Consider the following 20,065-nt stretch of genomic DNA (forward strand, 5'->3'; position numbering starts at 1 on the left):
CTAGCACTAGGAGGCTGGTGTGTTTTTTGGCTGCTGTGCTGCAGGCCTTTAGTGTTGTATAGTTGATGAAACCGTTGTAAATTCTCCCAGTCAGAAGCTTGGCTCCAAATAGAATTTGATATAAAACAGCCACTTGAGGAGTGTGTGTGTGTGGTGAAATATTGATCATCATTAAGATAAATGTTCTCTTATGCTTAATATATAGCTGTATACTTACAGTAGTTGTAAGGCAGTGTCACTTGCTGACGAGATGCCACACATTGTATGCTTTCATTTAGAATTTGCCAGCCAACGAGATAAATTCTAATCATACAATCATAACCATCTGAGGGCTGGTTGGTTTATTTGGTTGAGCAGTGTTTTTCGACGATGGTATGAATTGAGTTTCATTCCCAGTCTGTCATTGTTCATCTCAGAGAAGGCTCACTGTGTGCAGGCTGGTTCATCATCCCTAAAGAGATGAGAGCGAGAGAGTATTCAAATAATGTATTATATTGCTGCAGTTCGTCAGAAACCTTGTATCTCCATTATTTCAACTTGTTATGTTTTTATTATTTGCACACAAATGATGCATAGCTTGCGAGTTACTTCAGGCAGAATACACAGTGTTATGCAAGACCCACACGACATTCGATGACGTGTCAATCAACTGACCAATTGGGCGGGTTATTTAAGCTCACCTATAAGTCTGTGTTCATTGTGCGTTCCTTCTGTGTACGTGTCCCTGGTTTGTTATGCGCTGTTTTGCTCCCACCGCCACCTCAGTATCACCAGTGGGCTCTGCTATTAGTTCTGTTCCCCATGGGGGGTTGTTACTGTATATCTATCTCCATACTCTTAATCCATAAAATTCTTCTAAATCCTCCAGTTTTCTGAATAAATATTTCACGGTTAAAAAAAAATAGCAGACCAGGCTTGTAGATCTGCTATTTTTCAATAGCTAAATTATAACATAATGTTTAAAACACCAAAAGGGGTTCCCAGCCCAGAATGGGTTAATATGGTTAATGATGGCTAATTGTGCTGAGCAGGGAGAAAACATTGTCCCAGAGCCTGAACGCCAAGATAAAATATTATATCTACACTATTCACATTCTATAATATATTGGTTCATTCTATTTGTGACTATATCTGACTGCATGCGATGCATTGTGAGCTTGTAGATCTGCCGATACTTTCGTACTTTTACTCAGGTACATTTTTAATACAGGACCTGTAACAGTGGATTTGCAATATTTCTACTTTTACTTAAGTATAACATGTGAGTCCGTCTTCCATCGCTGCCAATGAAAAGTTTTATCAAGACCTTGTGACAGTTTTGGACATACAGGTTTTCCACCCGACAGCGAATATAGAAACTAATTTAAAATAACTTCATCTTAAAGTTTGGGTACTATTATGTGAAATGTGGTATTCAAGGGAAACATCACCCCCGCATATTCATGACTCCCGTTTGATGCAGTACCATCAAAGATTGGTTGCTATACTCACACACAGTGAATTACTCTGTCTGCATCTACAGTTCAATATGCAGCAGTTACATAAACTCATAAGTCATCTCATTAAACCTCATGAACTTCAGCTAACACTGAAAACTTGAAATATGTCTCGCAATCTGTCTCATTATTTCTAGTCTTAACGTCCCAGGTCTCCACCAGACAAGTGCCAAGAGCCTGTGTGACAGATGGCTGACTGTTGGGAGAGACTGAACATATATTAACTCAGTTTCATACCCATACATTTAACCACCCTAAGCCCTATACACCCTATACAGTGGTTGGAAAAGTAATTATGTTTGTTATCTACAGTAAGTAAAATATCAATACCGCAATGTAGAACTACTCTGTTACAAGAATATGTCCGGAATGCAAAATACAAATGTATTGGTATCAAAATGTACTTATTGTACCAAAAGTAGACAGTATAAAATTATACAAATCTTCAGAAAATAGCAGATCTACAAGCTCCTTGTGAGCTTGTAGATTGTCTATTTTCAAAAGGCGGAAGTATTCAAAGTTTTCAAGTCATTCTAGTTGTGTAAAAAGTACTATTTTTGCCTAGGCAATTAAACGTACTCCAATAAAGTATACTTAATACAGTACAGTACTTGATGTTCTTAAGCCCCTCCTTTTCTCCCTCTACACCAAATATTTTCGGCAAATATTCGCCCCCAGAATTGGGTGCCAGGCTTTTATTTTAACATACTAGATGAGTGAAAAAGCAAAGAACAACAAGGGTACTCTAAATATAACATGTTACAACTCAACTAAACATTGTCAGGTAGGTTCGGCATATACTTGAAGTTATCAATGGAGTTAATCAACTTGAACCACAGCGTGCCTATTCTGGCGGGAACATTTGGCCAACGTATCCAATCTATGGCAGCTCAAGTCTGTTTTACTGAGACCACTTAGTAAAGTGGTCTTAAAATGGTTTTAATTGCTTAAGGCCTGCCAACGCATTCTCACTCCCGAGATGGCAAATGAGGGTTGGATGGATTTGACCAAACGTCAAGCGAGACGCTTGACGTTTGGTCAAATCCATCCAACCCTCATTTGCCGTCTATACAGAACCTGCGACAGCACATGCTGACTGTTGGCTCATCAGTCCCTATCTGGACATAACTCGAAGCGGTGAAGTGGACTTCGCAAACATTCGGCACGGCGACTCGCTCACCTGCTTGGGCGGTGCCTCTCGTGGTTTGAGAACGGCTGGGACGGTGCCTAGTGACGTGAAGGGGACCCCCGTCATGCCAAATGTTTTCCGCTGAGTCACGTTTGTCCCAAGAAGTCACTATAGTACTATTTGGGAGTGAGATTATGTTGCTGTCACCCACCATTATAAACTACCAAATTCCGACACAGCTGTCCATTGTAGTCAGTGTTTTGCCTGATCTATGCTGAGTGGTACGATGGTGTCCTCACAACGCAGGATGTGAAAAAGAGAGAGAGAGAATAGAAAGTTGCATTCATTCTGACCATGTCTCTCTCTCTCTCTCTCTCTCTCTCTCTCTCTCTGTCAGTGTGTTACAGTGGCGTGTATGGTAAAGGATGTAATCAGACGTGTGTGTGCACTAACAACGGTGTGTGCAACCCCATCGACGGCTCCTGTCAGTGTCGCCATGGATGGATAGGAGACGACTGTTCCACAGGTGACACACTCACGCACGCACGCACGCACGCAAGCATGCACGCATTGATTGTTTGGTGGATTTATTGATTGATTATTTGATTGATTATTTGATTGATTGCTTTATTAGTCAGAAATATAAACAGCATGTGGTACAGTAAGACATATAAGCTAAGATAACACAAAAAGGTCCTGTGGACTTGTTTCCGTTGTGGTCCCGTGTGTTCAATGAATGAGATACCAGATCACTCCTTCTAGAATAGTGGCTGTGGGTGTCACTCACTTTTTACCAATCCCATTGATATTTGCTTAACTCTTCTACCCTGAGCCACTACAAGACTTTTAGAGTTCTACCTTGAGCGAATAACGACTTTTATAGTTAGACCTACATGTACAACTATGAAAATATTCAGGTTTAGTGGTTGCAGATAGTTGCATGCGGATGTCTCACATCGAAAATATCTGATCTACAAGCTCACAACGTGCCGCGCTGTATTGTGTGAGCTTGTAGGTCAGCAATTTGTTTTAGGTTTTGGGTTAACATTTAAATTACATTACATTAACAGTCCTAAAATGGCGATGTCATCACAATTATAGTAATACAGTGTGTGTGTGTTTGTGTGTGTGTGTGTGTGTGTGTGTGTGTGTGTGTGTGTGTGTGTGTGTGTGTGTGTGTGTGCTTGTGCATGTGTGTGCATGTGAGCGTGTGTGCATGTCTACAGTGTGTGTGCAGGGTTCCTGGGGCCCAGACTGCATCCATGTGTGTAACTGTCACAACGGAGCACAGTGCAACCCTGTGGACGGAGAGTGTAACTGCAGTCACGGATGGACCGGACTCTACTGCACTCAACGTAGGTCACACACACGCACGTGTACTTGCACGCACACACACTCGCACACACACTCGCGCACGCACACACACACACACACACACACACACACACACACACACACACACACACACACACACACACACACACACACACACACACACACAGGCCTACACCTCCCCCAGGTGGCCAGTAGTGAAACTGCATCCTGTGGACTAATGTAACTCGTAAGCACAGCAGTCATGGTTTATTTATGGCCCGAAACCTTTCCCCACCATTTAGAGTCTGTCTGCAAAGCAAGATGGGACCCTGTTCAATCATTTGAAGTAACCCCATTGGTTCACACACACATCAATCACTTCCCGAAACTGTGAAACTCCACTGCATCACTTATTGCACTTGAATTGTTTTGACCTGATGCTGATTTAGTGTACTCTCTTTAAATCAATTAGTTTCAAGCGACGTCAAGAGATGCCTGTGTGTGTGTGTGTGTGTGTGTGTGTGTGTGTGTGTGTGTGTGTGTGTGTGTGTGTGTGTGTGTGTGTGTGTGTGTGTGTGTGCACACGCGCGTGTGTGTGTGCATGTGTGTGTGCACGTGTGTGTGTTTTACTGATATTCGATCATGGGATACTACATAGTGCATATTGCTGACATGTCTGTCTGTCTGCCTGTCTCTCCAGGTTGTCCTACAGGGTTTTATGGGCGTGGCTGTGCTGAGGTATGTCACTGTCAGAACGGGGCTGACTGTGACCACAGGACTGGACTCTGTTCCTGTCGGACCGGATTCATAGGAACCAGCTGTGAACTGAGTAAGCGCTAGCCTGACACTCATTTCGTTTCACTTCATTATTCAGACTGAAAGCCCTCCCCACAGCAGCAGTTTATGGGGCGCATGGCTGAAACATACTCACCTCATTGGCTCTCTCCATGGTGCTGAAACTCAATGGCTCTATCCATGGTGCTGAAACTCAATGGCTCTATCCATGGTGCTGAAACTCAATAATAATAATAATAAAACTTTATTTGTATAGCACCTTTCATGACATGAAATGCAGCTCAAAGTGCTTTACAGAACAATGGAGAATAAAAGAAAAGCAAGGCAACGACATTAAAAAAACAAGCAGTAATGCAATACAGTGAGGACATGAATAACAAAAAAATAAAAAATAAATGATCAATTAAAAGCAATGTTGTAGAAGTGGGTCTTGAGCTGAGCTTTAAAAATGTCTACAGAGGCTGCCTGACGAAGGTACAGTGGGAGCTTGTTCCATGCCGACGGCCCGTAGAAGCAAAAAGCTGCTTCCCCGTATTTTTTAGTTAGTTTTTAGGCAAAGCGAGCAGGCCAGCAGTGGAAGACCTTAGGGGGCGGTTTGGGACATATTTAGGCAGGCAGTCATGTAGGTAGGTGCGAGACCATTGAGAGCTTTATAGACAAGTAAAATAATTTTAAAATCAATCCTAAAAACAACCGGAAGCCAGTGCAGTGATGCCAAAACTGGAGTAATATGTTCTCTCATCTTAGTTCTAGTTAAAACTCTGGCTGCTGCATTTTGGACAAGTTGTAATCTGTCAGTTGTTTTCTTAGGCAGTCCTGAAAAAAGTGCATTGCAGTAATCAAGCCGAGAAAAAACAAAGGCGTGGATTAGCGTTTTTGCATCGTCCAAGGACAAATAGGCTCTGATTCGTGCAATATTTCTAAGGTGAAAAAAGGCAATCTTGGTAACATGATTAATGTGTGAATTAAAATTCAATTCAGAATCAATCAATGGCTCTATCCATGGTGCTGAAACTACTCCTGACCTCAGTTGCTGTATTTGAGAAATGTTCCAGTAACCTCTCCTCACCTCAGTGGCTATATTTGAGGACTGAGGAGGGTACAGGCTTTAGTTTAGACATACTATTGGTCTGACTGCCATTAGACCGACAACCTACCTCAAACCCTAACGGTACCTAAACCTACCTAACCGCACGGGAGCAACGCATGTTCGACCGTTGTTTCCGCATGTCGGTGCGTTGGTGTGTCTAATCTACGTGTGCATCCCTTTGAGGAATGTTCCAGTAGGCCCACATATTTCACCTCAATACCCAAAATAAATTTGTTGTATTGCCTGTGGGACAGTAACTTATAAAACATGTTTTTAAATTAACTATTTAATAGTGAAAATAGCTGATTTGTTTGATTTTCATGTTTTCCTTTTTTTCCGTTTTTCTTTTCAGATTTTCTTTTTAATTATTAATATTTATATATGTATAAATATATTATAAATTATGTTATATTTTTTAAATATTGTGAAATAATTTATTCCACAATATTCACAAGTAAAATTGTATATTTACTCATGACCCATAAAAATGGACCCGCACCCCCAAAATGGGTGGGGTCCCACAGTTTGTGAACCAGTCCTCCATTCTCTTGTCTCCCCACCCAGAGTGTCCCTCGGGGACGTTTGGCTATGGCTGCCAGCATCTGTGTGAGTGCCTCAACAACGCCACCTGTGATCACGTGACGGGAACCTGCTACTGCAGCGTGGGGTTCAAAGGCATCCGCTGCGACCAGGGTGAGACCAGGCTACATATTTGATATTTATGTCATCACACAATATATGAAGGAGACACACCTTTTGTATGTATGTATGTATGTATGTGTATGTAAGAACCAAGAACCCTGTCCACCTGACATTTTACAGATGTTAGAATTAAGTCAAACGTTAAAATATAATATGGATTGCTATATAAATAGCAGTAGCAATAGTAATTGTGTAGTGTGTAATTCTTTCATCATTTTTTTTGGTTCAAGGTTCTTGCGACGATTTCAAAAACAAATATGAAAATGATGAAAAAACTACCGGTACATACTATATAGTTCATGGTTTTGGCCCATCATCTGACAGAATAGTCTGTGTATTTACATACTGGGCCCTGATTGGTGTCCCAACACTTGGTGGGAAAGTCCCTCTTTTATGTCTATCTTCCAGGCCAGTTGGAAAAGGGCACACTGAGAGGTGGTAAGAGTATGTTAAATTGGACATTTTCATGGGAAAAGTTTAGCTGGACAGGTTTTTTTCAGACATAAGCCCCAACCGTTACTTCTCAGGAAACAGGGGGAGAGAGAACCCTCCCGATGGTCCTCCATGCACCTTGATGACATGGGACTTGAACCTGCCAACTGTCTGTAGCAGAGGCAACCGATCAAGCACACCACACCATTAAGCCAAGGCACCTTTGGGCATTCAGCACATGTCTCCTGGTGCTTTTGAGTTTTTATTTTTTCATTCGAGCCTTGAAAAGTTCAAATTACTGAAGCATTGAGCTGTAGGAGGAATGGGACTTGAACATGGAATGTCTGTACTGAAAGACTGATCATTAGACCATTGCACCATCAGTCAGACACTCTCAGCCAATGTCTCCTGGTAATTTTGAAGTGATCTTTTGTTGTTAGCCTTCAGTTAGTAAAGTTAAAATAACAGAATCAAATTAATCAGATGTTTCTTAGAGCTGTTGAGGTCTTCTTTTGCATGTTAGTGTAACAGCCGGGATTGAACCCTGGTCACCCACGTGGAAAGCCAACATCCTAACCACTAAGACAAGTCAAAGGCAATTGCCTATGACTCAGGGGAGATATTAGAGTTTTGAGGTCGTCAGGCTGAGGCTGTGAGGCACTGCTACAAATAGGGGGTGGAGAGAGAGAGAGAGAGGGGGGGTGGAGAGAGAGAGAGGGGGGGTGGAGAGAGAGACACAGAGAGAGAGAGAGAAGACAGAATACACTTATTACACTATTACACATATTATACTATTACACTATTAGACTTATTACAATATTACACTATTACACTATTGCACTTATTACACTATTACACTTATTACACTTATTACACTATTACACTATTACGCTATTTGACTTATTACAATATTACACTATTACACTATTACACTATTAGACTTATTACAATATTACACTATTACACTTATTACACTATTACACTACTATTACACTATTACACTATTAGACTTATTACAATATTACACTATTACACTATTAGACTTATTACAATATTACACTATTACACTTATTACACTATTACACTATTAGACTTATTACAATATTACACTATTACACTTATTACACTATTACACTATTACACTATTACACTACTATTACACTATTAGACTTATTACAATATTACACTATTACACTTATATTACACTATTACACTACTATTACACTATTACACTAAATACACTTATTACACTATTACAAATTTAGACTTAATACACAATTTCACTATTACACTATTGCACTACTATTACACTAAATACACTTAATACACTATTAGACTCTATTACAGTTACTAGTATCTCTATTATTGTGATGTCATGTCCTAGTGATAGAGAGAGAGGGGGGTGGAGAGAGAGATATATATATAGAGAGAGAGAGAGAGAGAGAGAGAGAGAGAGAGAGAGAGAGAGGGGGTGGTGGAGAGAGAGAGAGAGAGAGAGAGAGGGGGTGGTGGAGAGAGAGAGAGAGAGGGAGAGAGAGAGAGGGGGTGGAGAGAGGGAGAGAGAGAGAGAGAGAGAGAGTGGGGGGGTGGAGAGAGAGAGAAGGGGGGGGGGGGGGTGGAGAGAGAGAGAGAGAGAGAGAGAGGGAGACAGAGAGAGAGAACAATATGCACAAATAAGAATCACAGGCTGAGTTGTCACTACCCGGATTTGAACCAGTGACCCTGTGGTCCAAAGGTGAGAGCTCTACCGACTGAGCTAAGCAGACACTGTCAGTTGACTCATTCTAAACAGTAACATCATTCAGTATAGGGTACAGAAGAAGTTTCACAAAACAGCAAATTTTCATTGGCTCATTAAAACTTCATTTTTTCACTTAAAATAAATCTGTTACGATTATTTGTCCGTATAAAACCCACCACACACCGGCTGTGTCCCCCGCGCATCGCCGCGCGGCGGACACAGCCGCCTCCATTATTTTCAATGAACCTATCGCACACCGGCTCCGTCCGCCGCGTCGCGCCGCGTCGCCTGGCGCGCCGATGGAACCCAGTTCTGCGCCGCAGACAGTCGCAGACGGTGTGTGTCGGGCTTCAGTCCAAAGTTAAAGTCTAGACGTTTTTGTGCATTTTGATCAAAGATTCTGGGAGATACATTTTAAATGGTTTTCATATAATTAAAAATGGCGGGTGATCTAAAGGTCAGAGGTCAAAAGTCAGAACACGAAAGTTGTTCGGCATGAGGAGACAAATATGTGTATCAAAGTGTCATTGCCAACGGCCAAATGGTTGGTTCATGAGATATGCACGTTCAAAGTTTGCATTTTCAACTTACTTTTCAATATTCAGTGCTATAGCGCTACCATTTGGCCAATGGTCATGGGCTTCACATAGTCACGCTTTGGCAATGCCCTCTACCAGATTACCGAGTTTCACGAAAACCGACTGCACGGTTCAGTCAGAACAGCTATTTTTGCCGGAAGGAGAAGGAGAAGAAAAAATATAGCTGCAAGCAGCAATAAGGCGGGACCAAGGAGAGTTTTTTGAATTTTTGAATTTTTTTCAAATCCTCAAAAATGATGAAAAACGGCGTGCTACAGTATGCCGTACGATATGGGCTATTAGACGAGCGTCTAAAAATGGGATAAAAAACGTCTAAAAATAGACGTCTAAAACATGTCTATTTTTAGACGTGTTTTAGACGTCTATTTTTAGACGTTTTTTATCCCATTTTTAGACGCACGTCTAATAGCCGGCTATTGCTCAGTGGGATTGTCAAAAATGATGAAAAACGAGGATTAATTTTTTTTTCAAAAAATCAAAAAACGATGGGCTATAACCCATGTTTTTGATTTTTTTTTTTTTTCTTTCAAATCCTCAAAAATTATGAAAAACGGCGTGCTATAGTATGCCATGGAACATGGGTTATAGGGGCTATAACCCATGTTCAAAAATGATGAAAAACGAGGTTAAAAGAAATTCAAAAATTCAAAAAACGATGGGCTATAACCCATGTTTTCTTTTCTTTTTTCTTTTAAAATCCTCAAAAATGATGAAAAACGGCGTTTTATAGTATGCCGTACGGTATGGGCTATAGCCCATGTTCAAAAATGATTAAAAACGAGGTTAATTTCTTTTTCAAAAATTCAAAAAACAATGGGTTATAACCCATGTTTTTAGATTTTTTAATTTTTTTTCAAATCCTCAAAAATGATGAAAAACGGCGTGCTACAGTATGCCGTACGATATGGGCTATTAGACGAGCGTCTAAAAATGGGATAAAAAACGTCTAAAAATAGACGTCTAAAACACGTTTCTTTTTAGACGTGTTTTAGACGTCTATTTAAAAAAAAAACGTCTAAAAACAGACGTCTAAAACACGTCTAAAAATAGACATGTTTTAGACGTCTATTTTTAGACGTTTTTTATCCCATTTTTAGACGCACGTCTAATAGCCGGCTATTGCTCAGTGGGATTGTCAAAAATGATGAAAAACGAGGATTCAAAAAAAATTAAAAAAAATCAAAAAACGATGTTTTTGATGTTTTTTGATGTTTTTTTTTTTTTTTTATATCCTCAAAAATTATGAAAAACGGCGTGCTATAGTATGCCGTACGGTAGGGGCTGTAGCCCATGTACAAAAATGATGAAAAACGAGGTTACATTTTTCTTTTTTTTTCAAAAAACGATGGGCTATAACCCATGTTTTTTTTTTGTTTTTTTTTTGTTTTTTTTTCAAATCCTCAAAAATGATGAAAAACGGCGTGCTACAGTATGCCGTACGATATGGGCTATTAGACGAGCGTCTAAAAATGGGATAAAAAACGTCTAAAAATAGACGTCTAAAAATAGACGTGTTTTAAAAATAGACGTGTTTTAGACGTCTATTTTTAGAAGTTTTTTATCCCATTTTTAGACGCACGTCTAATAGCTGGCTATTGCTCAGTGGGATGGTCAAAAATGATGAAAAACGAGGATTAAAAAAAAAATCAAAAAAACGATGGGCTATAACCCATGTTTTTTTTTTTTTCTTTTTTTTTTCAAATCCTCAAAAATGATGAAACGAGGATATATATATATATTTTAATTCAAAAAACTATGGGCTATAACCCATGTTAAAAAACAAAAACAAAAATCCTCAAAAATGATGAAAAACGGCATGCTATAGTATGCCGTACGGTAGGGGCTATAGCTGATGTTCAAAAATGATGAAAAACGAGGTTACATCTTTTTTTCAAAAATTCAAAAAACGATGGGCTATAATCCATGTTTTTTATTTTTTTTCAAATCCTCAAAAATGATGAAAAACTGCGTGGTACAGCGTCCTACAGTATGCCGTACGATATGGGCTATTAGACGAGCGTCTAAAAATGGGATAAAAAACGTCTAAAATAGACGTCTAAAACACGTCTAAAAATAGACGTGTTTTAGACGTCTATTTTATGCCGTACGGTAGGGGCTATAGCCCATGTGCTACAGTATGCCGTACGATATGGGCTATTAGACGAGCGTCTAAAAATGGGATAAAAAATGTCTAAAAATAGACGTCTAAAACACGTCTAAAAATAGACGTGTTTTAAAAATAGAGGTGTTTTAAAAATAGACGTGTTTTAGACGTCTATTTTTAGACGTCTATTTTTAGACGTTTTTTATCCCATTTTTAGACGCACGTCTAATAGCCGGCTATTGCTCAGTGGGATGGTCAAAAATGATGAAAAACGAGGATTAAAAAAATAAAAAAATAATCAAAAAACGATGGGCTATAACCCATGTTTTTTTTTTTTTTTTAATCCTCAAAAATTATGAAACGAGGATATATATATATTTTTTTAATTCAAAAAACGATGGGCACCCATGTTTAAAAAAAGAAAAAGAAAATCCTCAAAAATGATGAAAAACGGCATGCTATAGTATTCCGTACGGTAGGGGCTATAGCCCATGTTCAAAAATGATGAAAAACGAGGTTACATTTTTTTTTTTTTTTTTTTTTAAAACAATGGGCTATTAGACGAGCGTCTAAAAATGGGATAAAAAACGTCTAAAATAGACGTCTAAAACACGTCTAAAAATAGACGTGTTTTAGACGTCTATTTTATGCCGTACGGTAGGGGCTATAGCCCATGTTCAAAAATGATGAAAAACGAGGTAATTTTTTTTTTCAAAAATTCAAAAAACGATGGGCTATAATCCATGTTTTTTATTTTTTTTCAAATCCTCAAAAATGATGAAAAACGGCGTGCTACAGCGTCCTACAGTATGCCGTACGATATGGGCTATTAGACGAGCGTCTAAAAATGGGATAAAAAACGTCTAAAATAGACGTCTAAAACACGTCTAAAAATAGACATGTTTTAGACGTCTATTTTATGCCGTACGGTAGGGGCTATAGCCCATGTTCAAAAATGATGAAAAACGAGGTTAATTTTTTTTTTCAAAAATTCAAACAACGATGGGCTATAAACCCATGTTTTATTTTTATTTTTATTTTTTTCAAATCCTCAAAAATGATGAAAAACTGCGTGCTATAGTATGCCGTACGGTATAGGCTATAGCGTATAGCCCATGTTCAAAAATGATGAAAAACGAGGTTAAAAAATATTCAAAAATTCAAAAAACGATGGGCTATAACCCATGTTTTTTGAATTTTTTTCAAATCCTCAAAAATGATGAAAAACGGCGTGCTACAGTATGCCGTACGATATGGGCTATTAGACGAGCGTCTAAAAATTTTCTAAAAATAGACGTCTAAAACACGTCTAAAAATAGACGTGTTTTAAAAATAGACGTGTTTTAAAAATAGACGTGTTTTAGACGTCTATTTTTAGACATCTATTTTTAGACGTTTATTATCCCATTTTTAGACGCACGTCTAATAGCCGGCTATTGCTCAGTGGGATGGTCAAAAATGATGAAAAACGAGGATTAAAAAAAAAATCAAAAAATCAAAAAACGATGGGTAATAACCCATGTTTTTTAATTTTAATTTTTTTTTCAAATCCTCAAAAATTATGAAACGAGGATATATATATATTTTTTAATTCAAAAAACGATGGGCTATAACCCATGTTTAAAAAAAAAAATCTAATCCTCAAAAATGAAAAACGGCATGCTATAGTATTCCGTACGGTAGGGGCTATAGCCCATGTTCAAAAATGATGAAAAACGAGGTTACATTTTTTTTTCAAAAATTCAAAAAACGATGGGCTATTAGACGAGCGTCTAAAAATGGGATAAAAAACGTCTAAAATAGACGTCTAAAACACGTCTAAAAATAGACGTGTTTTAGACGTCTATTTTATGCCGTACGGTAGGGGCTATAGCCCATGTTAAAAAATGATGAAAAACGAGGTTAATTCTTTTTTCAAAAATTCAAAAAACGATGGGCTATAACCCATGTTTTTTGAATTTTTGATTTTTTTTCAAATCCTCAAAAATGATGAAAAACTGCGTGCTATAGTATGCCGTACGGTATAGGCTATAGCCCATGTTCAAAAATGATGAAAAACAAGGTTAAAAAAAAGATCAAAAATTCAAAAAACAATGGGCATAACCCATGTTTTTTGAAATTTTGAAATTTTTTCAAATCCTCAAAAATGATGAAAAACTGCGTGCTATACATAGACTGTAAAAAATATGGACAAAGCGTTCCCCGGGTCTAACATGAACGTAAAATGAAGCCTGAAATCCCTTGCATGTAAATCGCCATCTTTCTAGATCCGTTTTGGACCAGCTGGCCATTGGCTGGCTCCGTTTGGGTCCAGCTGGCCATTGGCTGCCCAGACAACGAGGCGGGACTTCCCCCCTTCTTCTCCGTTGGTTTTTATTTTGACTCGAGTGGGAGGAGAAGACTCTTGAGTGGGAGGGGAATCCCGATCATAGACGGTAACGGTAGCCATGCCCCTCAGAACATACGCAACTTTATGGTCATTATTTTAATTAATGGGACCATAATTTTCCAAAAAGAATATTATGACATTAGAAATGAGACTTTAGCCCAGGCCGTAGCGTAACGGTCTGGGCACCGGACTGGTGATCCAGTCGCGGTGTGCCGCGGGTTCGACTCCCGGACCCGACACGGCCTTTACCGCATGTCATCCCCCCATCTCTCTCCCGTTTCCTGTCAGCCTACTTTCTATCCCTTAAAAAAAAAATCAATAAAGGCGTAAGCCGCAAAAAAATATCTTAAAAAAAAAAAAGAAAAAAGAAATGAGACTTTAAACTAGTGACTGGAAGAAGAAAGTATTCATGACCATGTTTATTAAGGTAATACAGTCTAGGTGAAGTTGGGCCAAAATACATGGGCCTCTATGGAGCTATGGGGCTTTTTGGGTCCAGTCCAGCGCCACAACAGGCCATTATATGAACTACCGATTTCAAATGAGGCTTCACGAAATATCTGGCTGACTGCCCCCCTGGTGCTATAGTATGCCATACGGTAGGGGCTATAACCCATGTTCAAAAATGATGAAAAACAAGGTTAAATCTTTTTTCAAAAATTCAAAAAACGATGGGCTATAACCCATGTTTTTTGAATTTTTTAATTTTTTTCAAATCCTCAAAAATGATGAAAAACGGCGTGCTATAGTATGCCGTACGGTAGGGGCTATAACCCATGTTCAAAAATGATGAAAGACGAGGTTAAAAGAAAATTCAAAAAATGATGGGCTATAACCCATGTTTTTATTTATTTATTTATTTTTTTCAATCCTCAAAAATGATGAAAAACGGCGTGCTATAGTATGCCGTACGGTAGGGGCTATAACCCATGTTCGAAAATGATGAAAAACGAGGTATTTAAAAAAAAAAAAAAAAAAAAAAACGATGGGCTATAACCCATGTTTTTTGAATTTTTGAATTTTTTTCAAATCCTCAAAAATGATGAAAAACGGCGTGCTATAGTATGCCGTACGGTAGGGGCTATAACCCATGTTAAAAAATGTTTAAAAACGAGGTTAAATCTTTTTTTTTAAATTAAAAAAAAGATGGGCTATAACCCATGTTTTTTTTCTCATTTTTTTCAAATCCTCTAAAATGATGAAAAACGGCGTGCTACAGTATGCCGTACGATATGGGCTATTAGACGAGCGTCTAAAAAATGGATAAAAAACGTCTAAAAATAGACGTCTAAAACACGTCTAAAAATAGACGTGTTTTAGACGTCTATTTTTAGACGTTTTTTTGACATCTATTTTTAGACGTTTTTTATCCCATTTTTAGACGCACGTCTAATAGCCGGCTATTGCTCAGTGGGATTGTCAAAAATGATGAAAAACGAGGATTAAAAAAATAATAATAAAAAAAAAACGATGGGCTATAACCCATGTTTTTTTTTGTTTTTTGTTTTTTTCAAATCCTCAAAAATGATGAAAAACGGCGTGCCATAGTATGCCGTACGGTATAGGCTATAGCCCATGGTCAAAAATGATGAAAAACAAGGATAATTTTTTTTTCAAAAATTCTAAAAACGATGGGCTATAAACCCATGTTTTATTTTTATTTTTTTCAAATCCTCAAAAATGATGAAAAACTGCGTGCTATAGTATGCCGTACGGTATAGGCTATAGCGTATAGCCCATGTTCAAAAATTATGAAAAACGAGGTTAAAAAAAATTCAAAAATTCAAAAAACGATGGGCTATAACCCATGTTTTTTGATTTTTTTTTAAATCCTCAAAAATGATGAAAAACGGCGTGCTACAGTATGCCGTACGATATGGGCTATTAGACGAGCGTCTAAAAATGGGATAAAAAATGTCTAAAAATAGACGTCTAAAACACGTCTAAAAATAGACGTGTTTTAAAAATAGACGTGTTTTAAAAATAGACGTGTTTTAGACGTCTATTTTTAGACATCTATTTTTAGACGTTTATTATCCCATTTTTAGACGCACGTCTAATAGCCGGCTATTGCTCAGTGGGATGGTCAAAAATGATGAAAAACGAGGATTAAAAAAAATCAAAAAATCAAAAAACGATGGGTAATAACCCATGTTTTTTAATTTTAATTTTTTTTTCAAATCCTCAAAAATTATGAAACGAGGATATATATATATTTTTTAATTCAAAAAACGATGGGCTATAACCCATGTTTAAAAAAAAAAATCTAATCCTCAAAAATGAAAAACGGCATGCTATAGTATTCCGTACGGTAGGGGCTATAGCCCATGTTCAAAAATGATGAAAAACGAGGTTACATTTTTTTTTCAAAAATTCAAAAAACGATGGGCTATTAGACGAGCGTCTAAAAATGGGATAAAAAACGTCTAAAATAGACGTCTAAAACACGTCTAAAAATAGACGTGTTTTAGACGTCTATTTTATGCCGTACGGTAGGGGCTATAGCCCATGTTAAAAAATGATGAAAAACGAGGTTAATTCTTTTTTCAAAAATTCAAAAAACGATGGGCTATAACCCATGTTTTTTGAATTTTAGATTTTTTTTCAAATCCTCAAAAATGATGAAAAACTGCGTGCTATAGTATGCCGTACGGTATAGGCTATAGCCCATGTTCAAAAATGATGAAAAACGAGGTTAAAAAAAAATCAAAAATTCAAAAAACGATGGGCATAACCCATGTTTTTTGAAATTTTGAATTTTTTTCAAATCCTCAAAAATGATGAAAAACTGCGTGCTATACATAGACTGTAAAAAATATGGACAAAGCGTTCCCCGGGTCTAACATGAACGTAAAATGAAGCCTGAAATCCCTTGCATGTAAATCGCCATCTTTCTAGATCCGTTTTGGACCAGCTGGCCATTGGCTGGCTCCGTTTGGGTCCAGCTGGCCATTGGCTGCCCAGACAACGAGGCGGGACTTCCCCCCTTCTTCTCCGTTGGTTTTTATTTTGACTCGAGTGGGAGGAGAAGACTCTTGAGTGGGAGGGGAATCCCGATCATAGACGGTAACGGTAGCCACGCCCCTCAGAACATACGCAACTTTATGGTCATTATTTTAATTAATGGGACCATAATTTTCCAAAAAGAATATTATGACATTAGAAATGAGACTTTAAACTAGTGACTGGAAGAAGAAAGTATTCATGACCATGTTTATTAAGGTAATACAGTCTAGGTGAAGTTGGGCCAAAATACATGGGCCTCTATGGAGCTATGGGGCTTTTTGGGTCCAGTCCAGCGCCACAACAGGCCATTATATGAACTACCGATTTCAAATGAGGCTTCACGAAATATCTGGCTGACTGCCCCCCTGGTGCTATAGTATGCCATACGGTAGGGGCTATAACCCATGTTCAAAAATGATGAAAAACAAGGTTAAATCTTTTTCAAAAATTCAAAAAACGATGGGCTATAACCCATGTTTTTTGAATTTTTTTCAAATCCTCAAAAATGATGAAAAACGGCGTGCTATAGTATGCCGTACGGTAGGGGCTATAACCCATGTTCAAAAATGATGAAAGATGAGGTTAAAAGAAAATTCAAAAAATGATGGGCTATAACCCATGTTTTTTTTTTTTTCTTTTTTTTTTTCAATCCTCAAAAATGATGAAAAGCGGCGTGCTATAGTATGCCGTACGGTAGGGGCTATAACCCATGTTCGAAAATGATGAAAAACGAGGTTATTTTTTTTTTCAAAATTTCAAAAAACGATGGGCTATAACCCATGTTTTTTGAATTTTTGAATTTTTTTCAAATCCTCAAAAATATGAAAAACGGCGTGCTATAGTATGCCGTACGATAGGGGCTATAACCCATGTTCAAAAATGAGGTTAAATCTTTTTTCAAAAATTCAAAAAAAGATGGGCTATAACCCATGTTTTTTTTCTCATTTTTTTCAAATCCTCTAAAATGATGAAAAACGGCGTGCTACAGTATGCCGTACGATATGGGCTATTAGACGAGCGTCTAAAAATTGGATAAAAAACGTCTAAAAATAGACGTCTAAAACACGTCTAAAAATAGACGTGTTTTAGACGTCTATTTTTAGACGTTTTTTAGACATCTATTTTTAGACGTTTTTTATCCCATTTTTAGACGCACGTCTAATAGCCGGCTATTGCTCAGTGGGATTGTCAAAAATGATGAAAAACGAGGATTCAAAAAAAAAAAAAAAAAGAAAAAAACGATGGGCTATAACCCATGTTTTTTTATTTTTTTATTTTCTTTTTCAAATCCTCAAAAATGATGAAAAACGGCGTGCCATAGTATGCCGTACGGTATGGGCTATAGCCCATGTTAAAAAATGATGAAAAACGAGGTAATTTTTTTTCTTCAAAAATTCAAAAAACGATGGACTATAACCCATGTTTTTGTTTTTGTTTTCATTTTTTTCAAATCCTCAAAAATTATGAAAAGCGGCGTGCTATAGTATGCCGTACGGTAGGGGCTATAACCCATGTTCAAAAATGATGAAAAACGAGGTTAAAAAAAAAATCAAAAATTCAAAAAACGATGGGCTATAACCCATGTTTTTTTTTGTTTTGTTTTTCAAATCCTCAAAAATGATGAAAAACGGCATGCTATAGTATGCCGTATGGTATGGGCTATGCCCATGGTCAAAATGATGAAAGACGAGGATAAAAATAAAATAAAAAAAGACGATGGGATATAACCCATTTTTTTTAATTTTTGAATTTTTTTCAAATCCTCAAAAATGATGAAAAACGGCGTGCTATAGTATGCCGTACGATATGGGCTATAGCCCATATCCTCGTGGTGTATAGCGGTGTATGAGAATGGGTGTTGCGGAGGATGAGAGGCATTCCTCTCATCCTCCGCAACACCCATTCTCATACACCCATCCCCAATGCATTCTCTGTGGCAATAGCACAAACTTTGGCATGCTACTAGTCCTACATACTTACACCTAGCAACCACATTCTAGCCTACTTAGGTTCATCTTACGGTGGACATGTTTTCCTGAAAAGGAATCTTTTAATCAGATGTTTCTTAGCGCTGTTGAGGTCTTCTTTTATATGATAGTGTAACAGCCGGGAATCGAACCCTGGTCTCCCACGTGGAAAGCCAACATCTTAACCACTGCGACAATTAGAGTTTTGAGGTCATCAGGCTGAGGCTGAGGCTGTGAGCCACTGCTATACAATAAAAAAAATCAAAAAACGATGGGCTATAACCCATGTTTTGTTTTCATTTTTTTCGAATCCTCAAAAATGATGAAAAACGGCGTGCTATAGTATGCCGTACGGTATGGGCTATAGCCCATGGTAAAAAATGATGAAAAACGAGGATAACTTTTTTTTCAAAAATTAAAAAAACGATGGGCTATAACCCTTTTTTTTTTTTTCTTCATTTTTTTCAAATCCTCAAAAATTATGAAAAACGGCGTGTTATAGTATGCCGTACGGTATGGGCTATAGCCCATGGTAAAAAATGATGAAAAACGAGGATAACTTTTTTTTCAAAAATTAAAAAAACGATGGGCTATAACCCATGTTTTTTTTTTTCTTCATTTTTTTCAAATCCTCAAAAATTATGAAAAACGGCGTGTTATAGTATGCCGTACGGTATGGGCTATAGCCCATGGTAAAAAATGATGAAAAACGAGGATAACTTTTTTTTCAAAAATTAAAAAAACGATGGGCTATAACCCATGTTTTTTTTTTTCTTCATTTTTTTCAAATCCTCAAAAATTATGAAAAACGGCGTGTTATAGTATGCCGTACGGTATGGGCTATAGCCCATGGTCAAAAATTATGAAAAACGAGGATAACTTTTTTTTCAAAAATTCAAAAAACGATGGACTATAACCCATGTTTTTGTTTTTGTTTTCATTTTTTTCAAATCCTCAAAAATTATGAAAAGCGGCGTGCTATAGTATGCCGTACGGTAGGGGCTATAACCCATGTTCAAAAATGATGAAAAACGAGGTTAAAAAAAAAATTCAAAAATTCAAAAAACGATGGGCTATAACCCATGTTTTTTTTTGTTTTTTTTTTCAAATCCTCAAAAATTATGAAAAACGGCATGCTATAGTATGCCGTATGGTATGGGCTATGCCCATGGTCAAAATGATGAAAGACGAGGATAAAAAAAAAAAAAAAAAGACGATGGGCTATAACCCATTTTTTTGAATTTTTGAATTTTTTTCAAATCCTCAAAAATGATGAAAAACGGCGTGCTATAGTATGCCGT

General features: G+C 37.6%; 1 protein-coding gene across 1 annotated transcript in view; it reads left to right on the forward strand.

Annotated features, from left to right (window-relative positions):
• Positions 1 to 20,065, forward strand: part of LOC310855215 (uncharacterized protein) — a 114,518-nt gene that overhangs the window by 57,370 nt on the left and 37,083 nt on the right. The window contains exons 16-19 of the mRNA XM_083760136.1: positions 3,023 to 3,151; positions 3,852 to 3,980; positions 4,640 to 4,768; positions 6,389 to 6,517. Coding sequence (XP_083616262.1) covers positions 3,023 to 3,151; positions 3,852 to 3,980; positions 4,640 to 4,768; positions 6,389 to 6,517 — 516 coding nt within the window. The remainder of the gene's footprint in view (positions 1 to 3,022; positions 3,152 to 3,851; positions 3,981 to 4,639; positions 4,769 to 6,388; positions 6,518 to 20,065) is intronic.

The sequence above is a fragment of the Protomyctophum parallelum genome (assembly GCF_964188405.1).
Source record: "Protomyctophum parallelum genome assembly, chromosome: 2".
NCBI classification, from domain to species: Eukaryota; Metazoa; Chordata; class Actinopteri; order Myctophiformes; family Myctophidae; genus Protomyctophum; species Protomyctophum parallelum.